General features: G+C 39.4%; 1 protein-coding gene and 1 non-coding gene across 3 annotated transcripts; one reads left to right on the top strand and one right to left on the bottom strand.

Moving 5' to 3' along the window:
* Positions 1–1,464: 1,464 nt before the first annotated feature.
* trnar-ccu (transfer RNA arginine (anticodon CCU)) lies at positions 1,465–1,537 on the bottom strand. The gene has a single exon. It is a non-coding gene; the product is annotated as a tRNA-Arg (tRNA).
* Positions 1,538–1,813: 276 nt separating this feature from the next.
* wdr45b (WD repeat domain 45B) lies at positions 1,814–17,140 on the top strand. Of its 2 annotated transcripts, none has more exons than XM_061755966.1 (10): positions 1,814–2,048; positions 4,332–4,406; positions 7,276–7,377; positions 7,491–7,578; positions 7,684–7,778; positions 8,206–8,396; positions 8,497–8,582; positions 11,645–11,746; positions 12,229–12,350; positions 15,298–17,140. In XM_061755966.1, the coding sequence occupies exons 1-10, from the start codon at positions 1,982–1,984 to the stop codon at positions 15,402–15,404; spliced, it is 1,035 nt and encodes a 344-aa protein (XP_061611950.1). In that variant the 5' UTR covers positions 1,814–1,981; the 3' UTR covers positions 15,405–17,140. The 2 variants fall into 2 exon arrangements, with proteins under 2 accessions (XP_061611950.1, XP_061611949.1); XM_061755965.1 differs by lacking the exon at positions 1,814–2,048 and adding an exon at positions 2,051–2,118.
* The last annotated feature ends 555 nt before the right edge of the window (positions 17,141–17,695 follow it).

Genomic DNA, 17,695 nt, shown 5'->3' with positions numbered 1-17,695 from the left:
GTATTTACACTAAACACCATGTTAGTCTTTCTCAAAAGAGATATTTCCCAAATAGTATGTGTATATATAAGAGTACAGCAAAACATGTTTAGCATAACATTCAACAAACTTAATGAATATGAGAAAAGCTTAAGTACTTGTGTACATTGTGTGTAATCTCATGTTGCAGCACTGAAAGAACTATGTTGACCGCACACAGGAAGGTTTTTAGAATAGTAAATGGGTACAACTTATTTGCACAATATTCCTTTGTATTGCCAATTTTGTTTTTATGTTCTAAAATAATTACAAACGATGTATGTGACATTACATTTGTTTGATTACAGTATCAACTTGATTACCATTGTGAAATGTGCATGAACAAATTTACCTTTTGCCTCAGTAAACATTTCCAATATGTTGGACATTCGGACACATCACATTCACCGCTCCTGCATTCCTTGACAGATCCGCAAGCGCCTCCCTCAGTTTCTACATTTGACCAATCACGGACGATAAATGTTAGACAGGAGGATGTGCGAGTGAAGAAAAGCTGGTCTGATGTGGGTAGAGTAGCCAAATATTGTACTCATGTAAGAGTACTTTTACTTTAGAATAATATTACTCAAGTAAAAGTAAAAAGTAGCGATCAAAATATTTACTTGAGTAAGAAAGTACTCAATGAAAAAACTACTTAAGAGTAACTTGTGAGTAACTTGATTTTTTTATTTTATTATTATTATTTTTTTTAAATCAGAGCATGAACATCAAATAAAATAATATATGAGAGTAGGCAGACACCTGCCACCATTTCAACGTTTAACTGCCCAAAAACCAACAGCACATACATTGGGCCCTACAGAAACTTGATTTGCTTAAATGATTTCTGTTTGCTGAACAGACTTAGTGATCGTGTGTGCGTGCAACACCATAGGGATAGTGCTAATGTTGCCATATCCACTGCCAAAACAACAATAGAAACATCTGCAACTTACCGCAAGCGGCATGTCGATCATTGTAACGGAGTAAAAGTAACGATCCTTCCTCACATAAATACTCAAAGGTAAAAAGTACGGGGTTTTAAAGTACTCTTGACAAGTACAGTTTATGGAAAATGTTACTTGAGTAAATGTAGCGCGTTACTACCCACCTCTGGAGGTGGCTATAATCAAATGTCAACACAACCTTGCTGGACAGACAGGGGCTCCCCTGAATCCTCAGGGCACCTGGACAGCTGTCCACTTTTTGCCCCCTGGCTACTACTATTACAGATTGACAGAAAGTGGTCAAAATAGAAGTACTGTTTAAATTCCTATAGTTTGGAAAAAAGATCAGTCTGAAATATACTGACCCATTTTTTTGTATTTAAACTATTCTGATAACTGATAAAAAAGATTTTGTATATTTTAGAGCAGTGGGTAGTCGTTCAGCACAACCAATGAACAAATTCGTATAGGCAGGCAAAGTGACTGCAAAATCATGAAACACCCCAGATGGGACTCGAACCCACAATCCCTGGCTTAGGAGGCCAGTGCCTTATCCATTAGCCCACTGGGGCTGTCGACCACTGATCATATTAGATTTTTTTTTTTTTTTTTTTTTTATCCCCCAGCCAACTAGCAAGTGCACCGCCTCACAGTGGCACTTTAGCTTCACGTTAGCTTTTCTCACGAAATGCAACTCTTAGTAGTTACTCTTTGTCCCAAGTGTTTTCAAAGTTGTTGGATTATTGAACTTTATTTATTCATTGTCGGGAACACAAGCAGTTCCATGCACTAATAATTTGTTTCGCAACAATTTCATATAACATTTATAATAAAAATACAGCCAACGGAATCTCACACAGGAACCAGCGTCTGTTTTATCCTTCCTTCCTTCCTTCCTTCTACATTCAGCCAACTCTGGAGGAATGACGACGTTAGCCAGCTAGCAATCCGAGCAGTACTTGTGTGATTATTATTATCGGTAACACAATTTGGAATTTGGTTGCTTGCGTGAAACAATGAATTCACTGCTGTCTAATCCGCAAGGGAACGGGCTCCTTTATGCTGGATTTAACCAGGACCATGGTAAGAAAATGTCACGCTGGCATGATTTTTCCTCTTTGCCCAATAATGAATACAGAGAGCGCCATGGATGGTAAGCTAACATTGCTAACGCACTGTCTTCTTTGCAAATAATGGACATTAGATGCAAAGGACTGCAACTAATTTTGTTATCTTGTAAATATCGAGCATGACGGCAGTTGTTACTGTCGCTTGAGGAACTTTTAACGTCAAACACGAAATGTTGTATTGTTAGCCGATGCTAGCTGACGCTTGCTACTGCTTACATTGTTATTGTGGTTTCATTCCACAGTCATACAACTGCAAATATTTGAGTCAATATATGTTATGTGACATATATGAGGTATTTAAATAAGGTATTAACAAATTACCGTACGTATAAATCAGTCAGTTAGCCAAGCACCATCACCTTTGGAGTACCAAATGTGTCTTCTAACGGGCTTACCATTAGCATCATCAAATTTTACTGTACTGTTATGTTATGATTTATTGTTCGTTATATTTTATTATTACACATCCATATTGTGCAAAATATTCCGAACTAAGTGACTATCACACACACACACACACACAGTATGGCTACCGTAGCTTTGGGGCTAATTATCATTACGTTTATAGTGGTTTAGTTGCCTTAGCTACAGTAAATAAGGTAGTCCAGTCTTTCTCAAACTTTTTACTCCAAGTATCACCACAAAAAATGCTTAGCTCTCCCCGCACCTCCATAATGACTAACACTAAAATACAGTCATGTACTAGGCTTAAGAATTCATCAACCTGAGGCAAAGGTAAACTGTACATAAATGTTTCAATTACATGTGTAGCACATGAAAGTGATATAAAAATTGCACTTAGAATTGTTTAAAACAAACAGTTCTTTAAAATTAAGTGGAAATGTATTGTGCTGTACTTAAAAGAAGGCTTTACACGATCAGGATTTTTGGGGCCGATCAGCAAGTTTAAAAAAACGATAACCGATCACAAGATGGAGCAATTTCTCCATTTACATGACTTGTACATTTATTGTATATACTTGTGTACTGTATGACTTGTTCTTTTATTGTATATACCTGTGTACTCTATACTGAGTACTGTATCCATCCATCCATCCATTTTCTGTACCGCTTATCCTCACTTGGGTCGCGGGTGTGCTGGATCCCATTCCAGCTCAAAATTATTCTCTAGTATTTTAGACAAAAGTGAAAATATCAATGACCTCTAGGGGGCATTCAAAGATTGGCCACTGGCATAAGTTTAGGTCAAATCTACATTACAACATGACAGAAATAATGGGTGCTAACTGACTTTAATTGAATTACTTTATTTTGCAATTAGATTACTTTAATAAATACTGTTAATGACATACATACTCTTAACTTTCTATCTGTCCTGGCCGACTATATGGACGGGTGTTGTCCAGAGTTTGTGTCCGTTTGGCTCCCCCCCACGCTGTGTTACTTGAACGCGGTATGTTCCTCCTTGTGTACATTCCTCAGGTGCCCAATCAAATTTGCTGTTGAAGCATTGAGATGACGTTCCCATACTTCAGTTGTACACAGACTGAAAATAAGTTACGTGTTGTTTCTCTGTGACACAGCAAAATAGTCCCACACCCACAAAGTTTTTTCACTGACAAGATTGAAAAAAACTTTATTGGCCATCTGATAGTTACAGTATTGCGTCACAAGACACGTGACAAAGCTAAACATAAACTAGCTTTTGGATTCATACGCGACGGCGACGCGGAGTTAAATGTCTTTTGCGGAGACGATCGATGACGTCATTGATCGGATCGGCGAATTATGACATGAATGCCGATCAGCATAAAATGCTAATTATCGGCCGATACCGATCACACCGATCAGATCGCCGTAAAGTCTACTTAAACGTTAAATACAACTCAACTGTACTTACATTTATAATTGAAAAGCAAAAAATGTTGAAAAGGAAAAAACAAACTGGCTGAATACATATCCTCATTTTAATCTGCATGATTGTAAATGTTAATTTTTATTTTCATTTAATTGAGTGTTTCTATCACTACCACTAGAGAGCCCGCATACCAAAAGTGGTACTCGTACCACACTTTGAGAATCACTGAGGTAGTCTATTCTAGTAAATAGGCCTAATGCTCTGTAAAAGGTTCAATACGCCAGTCGTTCTGAGATTTGTAGATGCCTATCAGGCTGGTGGTGGTAGTCTGAGAAGTCTGCTACGATGACAACTGTTGATCCATTAATCGTTATCTTTGACTCCTGATCCCTTTCTGATAAATGTGTGCCTCTGCAGGGTGCTTTGCCTGTGGAATGGAGAATGGATTTCGGGTTTACAACACAGATCCTCTTAAAGAGAAGGAGAAGCAAGGTAAAAATGCTTGAAAATATTTCACAGTCCAAATTTGTAGAACAGAAAAATCTCTTGTTCACCATTTTCTAGCGTGGGGTGTATGCCTATATACAGTAGGAAAAAACTGATGAAAGTTCAGAGATTAAGATTAAATTTTTTCTTACTGATGATGGTATTTTTTCATTGCTATCTTAATGCATGTGTACATGTGCTTGTAAAATCACATTTTACGTTTTTCCCCCATTAAATTCTGATGTCTTAAAAATGACCACTAAAAATACTAATTTTCTGCGAATATTTAAAATTGTATTTATTTTTTTCTGGTAGAATTTCAACCTTACTTCAAACTTATTAAAACACTTTAGGATACAAGAATGATAAAAACAATTTTTAAATCTATTTTCCTGTAATATTACGACTTAATCCTCATAAAATTTCAGAAACTTTTTGCATAATGTATTTATTGTAAAATTACAACTTTTTACCTTAATTGTCTTAATCACGACTATGTTTCTAATCAAAATTGTACAAGTTTATTTTCCTAGTACTATTGTTATGTTTTCTTTTAGCCCCCAACTGTTTAACATATTAGAGTAAGCTACATTTACATACCAAATTAATCAGGGTTTTCGTCCTTCTGTCAATCCATCAACAGTGGGTACGGAAAGTTTTCAGACCCCCTTAAAATTTTCCACTTTTTGTTATATTGCAGACATTTGTTAAAATCATTTAAGTTAATTTTTTCCTCATTAATGTACACATATCACCCCATATTGACAGAAAAAAATGTAATTGTTGAAATTTTTGCTGATTTATTAAAAAATAAAAACTGAAATATCACACAGCCATAATTATTCAGACCATTTGCTGTGACACTCATATATTTAACTCAGGTGCTGTCCATTTCTTCTGATCGTCCTTAAAATGGTTCTACACCTTCATTGTAGTCCAGCTGTGTTTGATTATACTGATTGGATTTGATTAGGAAAGTCACACCCCTGTCTATATAAGACCTTACAGCTCACACTGCATGTCAGAGCAAATGAGAATCATGAGGTCAAAGGAACTGCCTGAAGAGCTCAGAGACAGAATTGTGGCAAGGAGCAGATCTGGCCAAGGTTACAGAAAAAATTCTGCTGCACTTAAGGTTCCTAAGAGCACAGTGGCCTCCATAATCGTGACGTGTGGGACGATCAGAACCCTTCCGAGAGCTGGCCGTCCGGCCAAACTGAGCAATTGGGGTAGAAGAGCCTTGGTGAGAGACGTAAAGAAGAACCCAAAGATCACTGTGGCTGAGCTCCAGAGATGGAGTCGGGAGATGGGAGAAAGTTCTAGAAAGTCAAACATCACTGCAGGCCTCCACCAGTCGGGACTTTATGACAGAGTGGCCCGACGGAAGCCTTTCCTCAGTGCAAGACACATGAAAGTCCGCATGGAGTTTGCTAAAAAGCACCTGAAGGAATAAGATTCTGGTCTGATGGCACCAAGATAGGAATTGTTGGCCTTAATCCTAAGTGGCATGTGTGGAGAAAACCAGGCACTGCTCATCACCTGTCCAATACAGTCCCAACAGTGACAGTGGTGGTGGCAGCATCATGCTGTGGGTGTGTTTTTGAGCTGCAGGGACAGGCAGACTGGTTGCAATCGAAGGAAAGATGAATGCAGCCAAGTACAGGGATATCCTGGACGAAAACCTTCTCCAGAGTGCTCAGAACCTCAGACTGGGCCGAAGGTTCACCTTCAAAAAAGACAATAACCCTAAACACACAGCTAAAATACCGAAGGCGTGGCTTCAGAACAACTCCGTGACGGTTTTTGCATGGCCCAGCCACAGCCCTGACTTAAACCCAATCGAGCATCTCTGGAAAGACCTGAAAATGGCTGCCCACCAACGTTCACCATTCAACCTGACAGAACTGGAGAGGACCTGCAAGGAGGAATGGCAGAGGATCCCCAAATCCAGGTGTGAAAAACTTGTTGCATCAATCCCAAAAAGACTCATGGCTGTATTAGCTCAAAAGGGTGCTTCTACGAAATACTGAGCAAAGGGTCTGAATACTTATGGCTGTGTGATATTTCAGTTTTTCTTTTTTTTATAAATCTGCCAAATTTCTACAGTTCCATTTTTTTCTGTCAATATGGGGTGCTGTGTCAACATTAATGTGGGAAAAATTAACTTAATTTATTTTAGCAAATGGCTGCAATATAAAAAGAGAGTGAAAAATATAAGGGGTCTGAATACTTTCTGTACCCACTGTATCTTGGAGGAGGAAACCAGTCTGAATCAAATAATGATGCAAAATGTCGAACTAGTAGGTGTAGTTCAATCAGTAAATGATTAATTCACAGATTAAGAGGTGCTGTATGTGTTTTTAATAAATATAATTGTTTGCAGTACAATTGTGGTTCATGTTCAGAGTACCATATTTATTCTAAGGACTTACAGACTGGTTCAAATGAGGTTAATTCTGTGGATGCCTTTCCAGTGTGTTGGCACATAATCAGTTGGGAGAAAAAAGAGGAACTGTCACCTTAAGTTAGGCAAAATGTATTACTCAGCAGCTTGACCCTTTCCAATGTTAGTTGTCAAAGTAAAAATTTGCTGTAGGCTCTGAGTTTTTATGCCGGCAACTGAGGCCTGTGCGTCTGTGTGTGGGGGGGGGGGCATATAATTATTCTTCATTGTGTTCTGAGGCAAAGGCAGATACATAAGCAGTACTGCTCAGAGGCTAAAATAATTTTTATCTACAGGCATTTTTTTAGAAGGGGTTAGGGGTTTATTTATTTACTGTTTTACTTTTTAAAAAAAAAACTTATTTCCATACTGGTGTTAAAATTCATAGAGCACTTGAGGTTTATAATAACAAGCATTTCTTTACACCTTCAGAGTTTTTGGAGGGTGGGGTCGGCCATGTGGAGATGCTCTTCAGGTGTAACTATCTTGCTCTTGTGGGTGGAGGAAAGAAACCTAAGTACCCAACCAATAAAGGTATGCTTTTGATGCACAATAGGACCTTCTAGTATGGGAAGATGTAGTCTATCCTGTGGGTTCATGTTTTTTTTAAATGCTGATGCCTTTATCTTTGGTTGACTTTACTCCAGTAATGATCTGGGATGACCTGAAGAAAAAGACAGTCATTGAGATTGAGTTCTCCACAGAGGTCAAAGCAGTGAAACTTCGGCGTGACAGGTACCACCCGCCACTCCTCCCTCCCCCAAAAACAACAATCAGTCAAATTAATCAAATAATCAATCAATGTGCAGAAGTTGTAATTGTTTCCCCCTTTGTGGTCAGAATTGTGGTGGTCCTGGACTCCATGATCAAAGTGTTCACCTTTACCCATAACCCCCATCAGCTGCATGTTTTTGAGACCTGCTACAACCCCAAAGGTCAGTCCCTGCACTTTCACGGTTGCTTTCACACCAGAAGTGTAGTCTTATTTGAACCTGAACTACAGCTGTTCCAATGGTTTGTATAGGCCAGACTCAGAAGATGGTAAATGTGCTATTAACAGTCAGAAGACGGTATATCTATAGAACACTGTGTAATAAAATATAAGAACAATAAATTGTATAGTCAGACTTTGATTTGATGATATAGTGTTTAGTATGTGGGCATATAGTTAACACAGCTCATTTCGTTTTTATTGGGTTATCCATATTAGTGTCTACATTTAGTCATGTGCGACCTCTGAAGTTGTGTTTTTCCAGCAATTTTTCAGTAGAATTACAAACTGTACAACCTTAGAGCATTCCAATAGTTAGTACAATGAGTGAATCCACATAACATCCACCCTCACTCCTCCTCTTTCTTCAGGTCTGTGTGTGCTGTGTCCCAACAGCAACAACTCCCTTCTGGCCTTCCCTGGGACTCACTCGGGCCATGTTCAGATTGTGGACCTGGCAAACACAGAGAAGCCCCCCGTGGACATCCCTGCCCACGAGGGGGCGCTGTGCTGCATCGCCCTGAACCTGCAAGGGACCAGAATAGCAACTGCATCAGAGAAAGTAGGCCAATACGCCAAATGACCAAAATGTCATTTCGGAACTATTTATTTATGATTGTCGCCATGTGAAATTCGACTAAATGTGTGTTGTATGTCCACAGGGGACACTGATCAGAATTTTTGACACGTCGGCAGGTCAGCTCATACAGGAGCTGAGACGAGGCTCTCAGACAGCCAACATTTACTGGTGAGACTGGGACAAGCATGGACAGTTGTGCTCATAAGTTTACATACCCTGGCAGAATTTATGATTTCTTGGCCATTTTTCAGAGAATATGAGTGATAACACAACATTTTTTCTTTCGTTATTACACTGGGGAACAATTTGAAAAAAAAGAAAGTTCTGATGAGTTTGATTTTTATGCTGATTAAATCAAAAATTGGCATGCTGATTCCAAAATTGCAGTCAGTTTTTTTCTAGCACCAAGTTTTTTTCTCCACAGCTTACCCTCCAGATAAGCAAAATTCCACTGATTAGCTGTAGTAAGACTTGCCAGCTGATTACAATTGGACTCATCTAGAGCTACATGGCAACTTGTTTGTGCAGTCACAATTGAGACAGTGCGGTGAGAGGTGTGTGCTGCTCCCAATAGGTCAGTACTATCAATATCTGGAAACAGAAAGCTAGCACAGTAGGAATTAAGAGGATTTGTGCCATATCCTTTGTAAAACATAATAGTGTTAAATAAACATTGCAAAAACTTTCATTGTATGTCAATATTTGAAAGAAAATTATAAAGCAAGCACATATCTGTTAAGTACAGCATTATTCATATTTTTTAAGAAAACTGGGATCTATAGTTAAAAAACTTGACGCGATAGAGAAAAACTGAGATCAGTTTTGGATTCGGCTCCCAAAAAATTGTTAAAAACAGCTGTCAGACCTAACTCAATAAAAATTGTGTTCTCCAGTGTTATCAAACAACTGTGTTTCCCCCTTTTAAATCATAATGACAAGAGAAACTACACAAATGATCCTGATCAAAAGTTTACATTCACTTGAGATTTGGGCCTGATAACGTACACACAAGTTGACACAAATTGATTTGAATGGCTACTAAAGGTAACCATCCACACCAGTGATCTGTCTGCTTGTAATCACTGTGTGTATAAAGGTTCAGTGAGTTTCTGGGCCCCTGACAGACCCTTGCACTGACATCTCTGGATTCTGAGTCATGGGGAAAGCAAAAGAATTGTCAAAAGATCTGCGGGAAAAGGTAATTGAGCTGTATAAAACAGGAAAAGGATATAAGAAGATATCAAAGGAACTGAGAATGCCAATCACCAGTGTTCAAACTCTAATTAAGAAGTGGAAAATTAGAGATTCTGTTGAAACCAAACCACAATCAGGTCGACCACGAAAACTTTTCTGCCACAATGTCCAGGAAAATTGTTCGAGATGCAAAGAAAAACCCACAGATGACTTCAGCTGAAATACAGGACTCTCTGAAAAAAGTGGTGTGGATGTTTCAAGATGCACAATAAGGAGGCACTTGACGAAAAATGGGCTGCATGGTCGAGTCGCCAGAAGAAAGCCATTACTATGCCAGTGCCACAAAAAAAAAAATAATAATGCTTACAATATGCCAAACAGCACAGAGACAAGCCTCAAAACTTCTGGCACAAAATTATTTGGAGTGATGAGACAAAAAAATATAAATTTTTGGCCACAACTATAAACGTTACATTTGGAGAGGAGTCAACAATGCCAATGATGAAAGGTACACCATTCCTACTGTGAAACATGCAGGTGGATCGCTGATGTTTTGGGAATCTGGGAGCTACAAAGGCATGAGAAACTTGGTCAAAATTGATGGCAAGATGAATGCAGCATGTTATCAAAAAATACTAGAGGAAAATTTGCACTCATTAGCCCGGAAGCTCTGTGTACTTGGATATTCCAACCTGATAATGATCCAAAACACAAACCCAAGTCGATCTGTCATTGGCTACGGCAGAATAAAGTGAAGGTTCTGGAGTGGCCATCTCAGTCTCCTGACCTCAATATCGTTGAGCCACTCTGGGGAGATCTCAAGCGTGCAGTTCATACAAGACAGCCCAAGAATTGACAGGAACTGGAGGCCTTTTTTTCAAGAAGAATGGGCAGCTTTACCGTCAGAGGAAATAAAGAGCCTCATCCACAACTACCACAAAAGACTCCAAGCTGTCATTGATGTTAAAGGAGGCAATACACAGTATTAAAAACTGGGGTATGTAAACTTTTGCTCAAGGTCATTTGTGTAGTATCTGTTGTCATTATGATTTAGAAAGAGTAAAGTAGAGTGTTTGATAATACATGGCTTCACCCAAGCACTAACCATGAATGAAAGCAAAGTTTTTTGTGTTATCATTCATATTCTCTGAAAAATGGCCAAGAAACCATACACTCTGCCAGGGTATGTAAACGTATGAGCACAACAGTAAATAATGACAAACGGCGGATATTTTCAATGGCATTTTATGTGCTTCATGGTAGTGTTTTGAGATTTGGAGGTCTTGATGTGACATCACATAAGACCTGTAACTGTTTACAATTACATGTTTGTCTACATAGCATTGCAATGAAAGTTTGCTTGATCTAACATCGGAGTTAATCATGAATTTTTTCGCAGTTTATAATCCCTTCTCAAAAATGACCCAGTTTTAAGCGCTAGTCCACGCACATTGTAAAGAAAGTTGTGAGAATGATTCACTCTTGTAGTTTACTGTGAGTTTCAGTGGTTGATTTCCTGCTACCACTGTCTCATTTTCAGATAAAGTTAGCATTTAGCAAGGTCATTTCATATATTATTTTCTGGGGGGAAAAAAATAAACAAATACATATGTATGTACAGTTTATTTATTTATTTTTTTTAAAATGTAAAAGTCTCCTAATGACCTGTTGAAAATAATCATTTTACTCCATGTACTTCATGAGGTGTACTTGGAGTGCATAGTTATTCCAGTACTACTGTTATGTCCCCACTGAATAAATCCAATCCAAGTGGATAAAACCTCGCCTTCAGTTATTCTTGCACGAAGGCATGATGGCTTATAAGAAACTAAGAAATGTAATGTGTGTATGAGAAGTGATTGCTTTTTTCTTTTTTTAAATATATATATACACATTAATAGAGTCTTTAGAGAGTATACTATTTTGGATTTCAACATGTATTCAACAATAAAGTCCAATCTTTTCCATATTCGTGTTTACAGCAGAATGGTCACGGTTAATCTGTTCTTCCTACTTTTGATCTATCCTTTTTATAGCATTAATTTCAACCAGGATGCATCCCTCATTTGTGTGTCGAGTGACCATGGCACCGTACACATCTTTGCGGCCGAAGACGCAAAGAGGAATAGGCAATCGAGGTTTGTTCATTTGCAGTGTTCTTTATTAGTGACCAGGAAATGCTGACCTATGATTATATTTTTAACTTTTACTTTTTTTCTGGTCAATAATTATCAAATTGATCCTCTATTTTATTCAAACAGTTGGTGACGTTTCCTTTTATTGCCCAGGTTTTGTTGTGGCAGAGCAGTTAACGGCTATCACATTGCCCAGTTAGCCAATATTTATCTAATTTATAATACAATTTTAAAATCCAAATGATTCTCTCCATAATAATCACAAATTGTTAGCATACCAAGATGATGAACATGCTAATGGTGGTGTGTTTTGCATCAGCATTTTAGTACTGTAATTCTTGTTTGCGACAAAATATTATTTTGGAAGGTTAACTAACACACACCAATCTTGTTGTAATTAAGTTAAATACAAAAATGACAATCAGTGGTGTGTGCTAGATATTTTTAACACTCTGAATCTGGGTTGTGTGCCATTCTCTCTCCAGCTTGGCCTCAGCCAGCTTTCTTCCCAAATACTTCAGCTCCATGTGGAGCTTTTCCAAGTTCCAGTTGCCCTCGAGCTCCCCGTGTTTGTGTGCCTTTGGAACGGAGCCTAACGCTGTCATAGGTGAGAGCACTTGAACGCCCTTGCCGGTCCTTGTTTGAAAGTGTGAGCGAAAACTGGTGTCAAAATTGAAAAGGAAAACCAACTGCCATCCACATACTGTACAGTGGCTACGGAAAGTATTCAGACCCCCTTTAAATTTTTCACTCCGTTATATTGCAGGCGGCACGGTGGATGACTGGTTAGCACATTGCCTCATAGTCCAACCCCGGTCCAGCCTGTGTGGAGTTTGCATGTTCTCCCCGTGCCCGCGTGGGTTTTCTCCGGGTACTCCGGTTTACTCCCACATCCCAAAAAACATGCATGGTTGGTTAATTGAAGACTCTTAATTGCCTATAGGTGTGAATGGTTGTTTGTTTCATTGTACCTTGCGATTGGCTGGCATCCAGTTCAGGGTGTACCCCGCCTCTCGCCCGAAGATAACTGGGATAGGCTCCAGCACGCCCGCGACTCTACTGAGGAGAAGCGGTACAGAAAATGGATGGATGGATGGCTGGATGGATGTTATATTGCAGACATTTGCTAAAATATTTTAAGTTCTATTTTTTTCCCTCATTAATGTACACACAGCACACCATATTGATAGAAACAAAACAGAATTGTTGAAATTGGAGAAAAACTGAAATCACACAGCCATAAGTATTCAGACCCTTCGCTGTGACACTCATATATTTAACTCAGGTGCTGTCCATTTCTTCTGATCACCTTTGAGATGGTTCTACACCTTCCTTGGAGTCCAGCTGTGTTTGATTATACTGCTTGGACTTGATTAGGAAAGCCACACACCTGTCTACATAAGACCTTACAGTGCTCAGTGCATGTCAGAGCAAATGAGAATCAAGAGGTCAAAGGAACTTCCTGAAGAGCTCAGTGGCAAAGCACAGATCTGGTCAAGGTTACAAAAATAATTATGCTGTTCCTAAGAGCACAGTGGTCTCCATAATCCTTAAATGGAAGACGTTTGGGATGACCAGAACCCTTGGTAGAGCTGGCCATCTAGCCAAACTGAACAATCGGGGGAGAAGAGCCTTGGTGGGAGAGGTAAAAAAAGAACCCAAAGATCACTGTGGCTGAGCTCCAGAGATGCAGTCGGGAGATGGGAGAACGTTCTAGAAAGTCAACCTTCACCGCAGCCCTCCACCAGTCGGAGCTTTATGGCAGAGTGGCCCACGGAAGCCTCTCCTCAGTGCAAGACGCATGAAAGCCCGCATGGAGTTTGCTAAGAAAACACCTGAAGGACTCAAAGATGGTGAGAAACAAGATTCTCTGGTCTGATGAGACCAGGATAGAACTGTTTGGCCTTAATTCTAAGCGGTTATGTATGGAGAAAACCAGGCATTGCTCATCACATGTCCAATACAGTCCCAACAGTGATGACTGGTTGCAATCAAAGGAAAGATGAATGCGGCCAAGTACAGGGATATCCTGGACGAAAACCTTCTCCAGAGTGCTCAGAACGTCAGACTGTGCCGAAGGTTCACCTTAAAAAAAGACAGACCCTGACCACACAGCTAAAATAACAAAGGAGTGGCTTCAAAACAACTCCGTTACTGTTCTTGAATGGCCCAGCCAGAGCCCTGACTTAAACCCAATTGAGCATCTCCGGAGCGACCTGAAAATGGCTGTCCACCAACGTTCACCATCCAACCTGACAGAACTGAAGAGGATCTGCAAGGAGGAATGGCAGATGATCCCCAAATCCAGGTGTGAAAAACTTTTTGCATCATTCCCAAAAAGACTCATGGCTGTATTAGCTCAAAAAGGTGCTTTTACTAAATACTGAGCAAAGGGTCTGAATACTTATGGCTGTGATATTTCATTTTTCTTTTTTTTTTTTATAAATCTGCAAAAATTTCAACAATTGCGTTTTTTCCCCTGTCAATATGGTGTGCTGTGTGTACATTAATGAGGAATAAAACAAAAAATTATTTTTAGCAAATGGCTGTAATATAACAGTATATAATTAGCTAAATGCCAGAATAATGAGCAAAAGATTTTTTTTGGACAATTTTTCATGACTTTCTTCAAAGTCAGAAGTTTACATACATTTCCTTATTATTAGGTATGATTGCCTTTAAAGACTTGGGTCAAATGTTTTGGATATCCTTCCACAAGCTTCTCACAATAGTTAGCAAGATTCCTCATGACATAACTGATGTCTAACTGAGCTAAGTTTGTAGACCACTTTGTTCTTACATGCCCTTAAATTTTCAATAGGATTGCGATCAGGGCTTTGCAATGGCCACTTTTTAACCAGTTTGGCAGTATGCTTCGGGTCATTGGTCATTTGGAAGACCCATTTGCGCCCACGCTTTAACTTCCTGGCTGATGTCTTGAAAGGGTACTTCAGTAATTCCAAATAATGTTCTTTATTTTGTGAAGTGCACCAGTGCCTCCTTGAGAAAAACAAGCCCACAACAGGATGCTGCCACCCCCATATTTCACAGTTGAGATGGTGTTCTCAGGCTTGCAAACTCCCTCTTTTTCTCTCCAAATCTAACAATGCACCAAACAGTTAATTTTAGTTTCATCTGGCTACGGGACAAAGGAAAATAATTGTAAAACCTTTTCCATTATTGTGACTCAGAAACATGTACAACACAATTGGGGGGATAAAATATATAAGAGAGAAAGTAAAAATAAGCAACCAATATAATGTGGTTGCACAGGTGTGCACACATTTTATAAATGGGGATGTGGCTGCGTTGAGAATTAACCAGTCACATTCTAGCTCAAATTAAATGGGAGTGAGCACATACCTGCCACCATATGATTAACCCCAAATAAAGTTCAGGTGAGTAAGCTTTTCCTGACCTTTATGCAGTCACCCTTACAGCACAAGCAATATTTGTGCGCACAATATAATGTGAATGCTTCTCAGCATTGAATTAACGAAGTGCACATGTGCAAGAGTTAAGCCCATCTTTCCCCACCCTGTTGTGTCTCGTAGCTATTTGTGCTGATGGCAGCTACTACAAGTTCCTGTACAACCAGAAAGGGGAGTGTTCCAGAGACGTCTACGCCCAGTTCCTGGAGATGACAGATGACAAAATATGACCTTTCAACGCCCTTCAGGAGGCACCTTTTTTTTTCCTTCTTATCTGGAAAGGACAAGTGGTCCCTCTGCTGCACTTCTCTTGAATGACTGCTGAAAGTCTCTGGATTGTCAGGGCGATGTGGATGCTGACCCTTGAACAAAATGCGAGGGAGAAAGATGAAAAAAAAAAAGCGAGGAGATGTTTTGGACAACAGTCCTTTCTTAAGATGTCTTCCGATGACTTTCCAGTGGATGGATATTTTACAAGTCGCATAGATAATTCTGATTGAGGAATTTTTGTCGACTCACACCACCTAAGTTAATTCTAGGGAGTGCCTCTGAGTGGAGTGAGAACCTGCGAACACGTCGTGACACATGACATGGCTAGACAAATGTACCACCGCGTGTGTGTGTGTGAGTGTGTGTGTGCACGCGCGCATGTTGTCCAAGCAGGGTCACAAAGAGCAACCAAGCATACATACAGTTGGGGAGTTCATACTTTAATATTGTATACTTCACTCTCTGAACACAAGACTGAATATTATTTGCATACCATTGTGCGGAATGAAGTCAAATTATATTTGCCTCAAGCTTTTTTCCCCCCCCCTCATTGTGCAATGTATTTGTTTTATTTTGGCGGTAGAAGTCTTGCTATAGCTAAGTCATTTTATAACGTATCAATGTATCGTGGCTTTTTGTTAAGAGGTAATGTAGTCAATAATGCAAAAAAATGATGCTACCAAAAAACAGTCAATTAACCTGGACTACAACCTTGAAATGGGGGAAGAAGAAAAAAACTGCCCCCCCCCCCCCCCCCCCCTTTTCTTTTCAACATATAACTGAGCATGTTCATGATTGATGGAGTGGTCATGGTCATCTAAAATTTAGATTTTTCTTCTGCAAATTTGAGTTAAGCATGTCTGGAAGTACAGGAGTCAAACCCATCTTATGTCCGACGTAAAGAAAAGAGGCGGGAAAATTACTTAAGCCAACTATGGGTTGTTCCATGTATCATTCCCCTCAACTGTCACAGGACACCTTGTTATGTAATATCACTATACTGTACTTATAACCTGCTTCTTTCTGCTCTCCGCCATGTACATACATTCTGCTAATGCAAATCAAGGAGTTGTCTTTGTGACACCATCAGTGTGAATTACTTAAACTGGCCTAATTAGCAGAAAGCTGTACTTTAACAACAGTTTTGTATTGTATACATTTCTATCAGTTCTGAGGACCGGGGTTCAAATCCCGGCCCCGCCTGTGTGGAGTTTGCGTGTTCTCCCCGTGCCTGCGTGGGTTTTCTCCGGGCACTCTGGTTTCCTCCCACTTCCCAAAAACAGACATAGTAGGTTAATTGAAGACTCTAAATTGCTCGTAGGTGTGAAGGTGAGTGTGAATGGCTGTTTGTGTCCTGCGATTGGCTGGCGACCAGTTCAGGGTGCACCCCGCCTCCTGCCCGCAGATAGCCGGGATAGGCTCCAGCACTCCCGCGAGCCTTGTGAAGATAAGCGGCTCAGAAAATGGATGGATGGATGTTTCCATCAGGTCCATAAGAGCATTTACACCGCAACATTTCACTTGTGTTCACCAGATTGTATAGTTGCACTGTGTTACACCTCTCAGATCACTGAACATTGAAGGGATGCTGCACAAAAGTGATAACTGATAAGTATATGGCATTAAGTTTGATTGTAAAAAAACAAAACAAAATCTGCATTTAACATTTGTTAATTAAATATAACCGCAGCTTTTACACTTAGTTTGATGTCCTCTTGTTCGTGCTGTGATATATTAGGCTATAAATCTGATGGTTTTATCTCTTCTCTGTTTCCCGGTAGTATGAGTCAGCACATACTGTAAAATTCAACAATAATTTGAGCCTTACCTACAAAACAACGAACGAGTAGTGACAGTAAGCACTATATAGTTTTAGTAAAGCCATTGTCACCACCCTGTACCTGACATTTCCACGACCTAAATTGCAGTGCACCTCGAAACAACGAACTAAATTGAACATTATATAATTGAAAAATGCCCTTTAATAACCTGGGGAAAAATTCACAACGCTTTACTTTTTACCACATTGTTAGTCATATAAATTATTTTTCTCAAAATTCCACATACATCCCATGATAACATTAATTATTTTTTTTTCTCAATGTTGCAAATGTATTAAAACATTTGAATAAGCAAGCTCTCGGGGTCTGGGAAGAGTTCTGGTGGTTCTGAATTTCTTCCATTTACAGATGACTGAGGCACTGTACCCGTCCCCTGAACTGTGGGTTGCTGGTAAATTTCTATACAAAAT

Source organism: Phyllopteryx taeniolatus, chromosome 19 (assembly GCF_024500385.1).
Source record: "Phyllopteryx taeniolatus isolate TA_2022b chromosome 19, UOR_Ptae_1.2, whole genome shotgun sequence".
Classification (NCBI taxonomy): domain Eukaryota; kingdom Metazoa; phylum Chordata; class Actinopteri; order Syngnathiformes; family Syngnathidae; genus Phyllopteryx; species Phyllopteryx taeniolatus.
The sequence above is the reverse complement of the archived record's forward strand: the minus strand, read 5'-3'. Positions and strand labels throughout refer to the sequence as shown.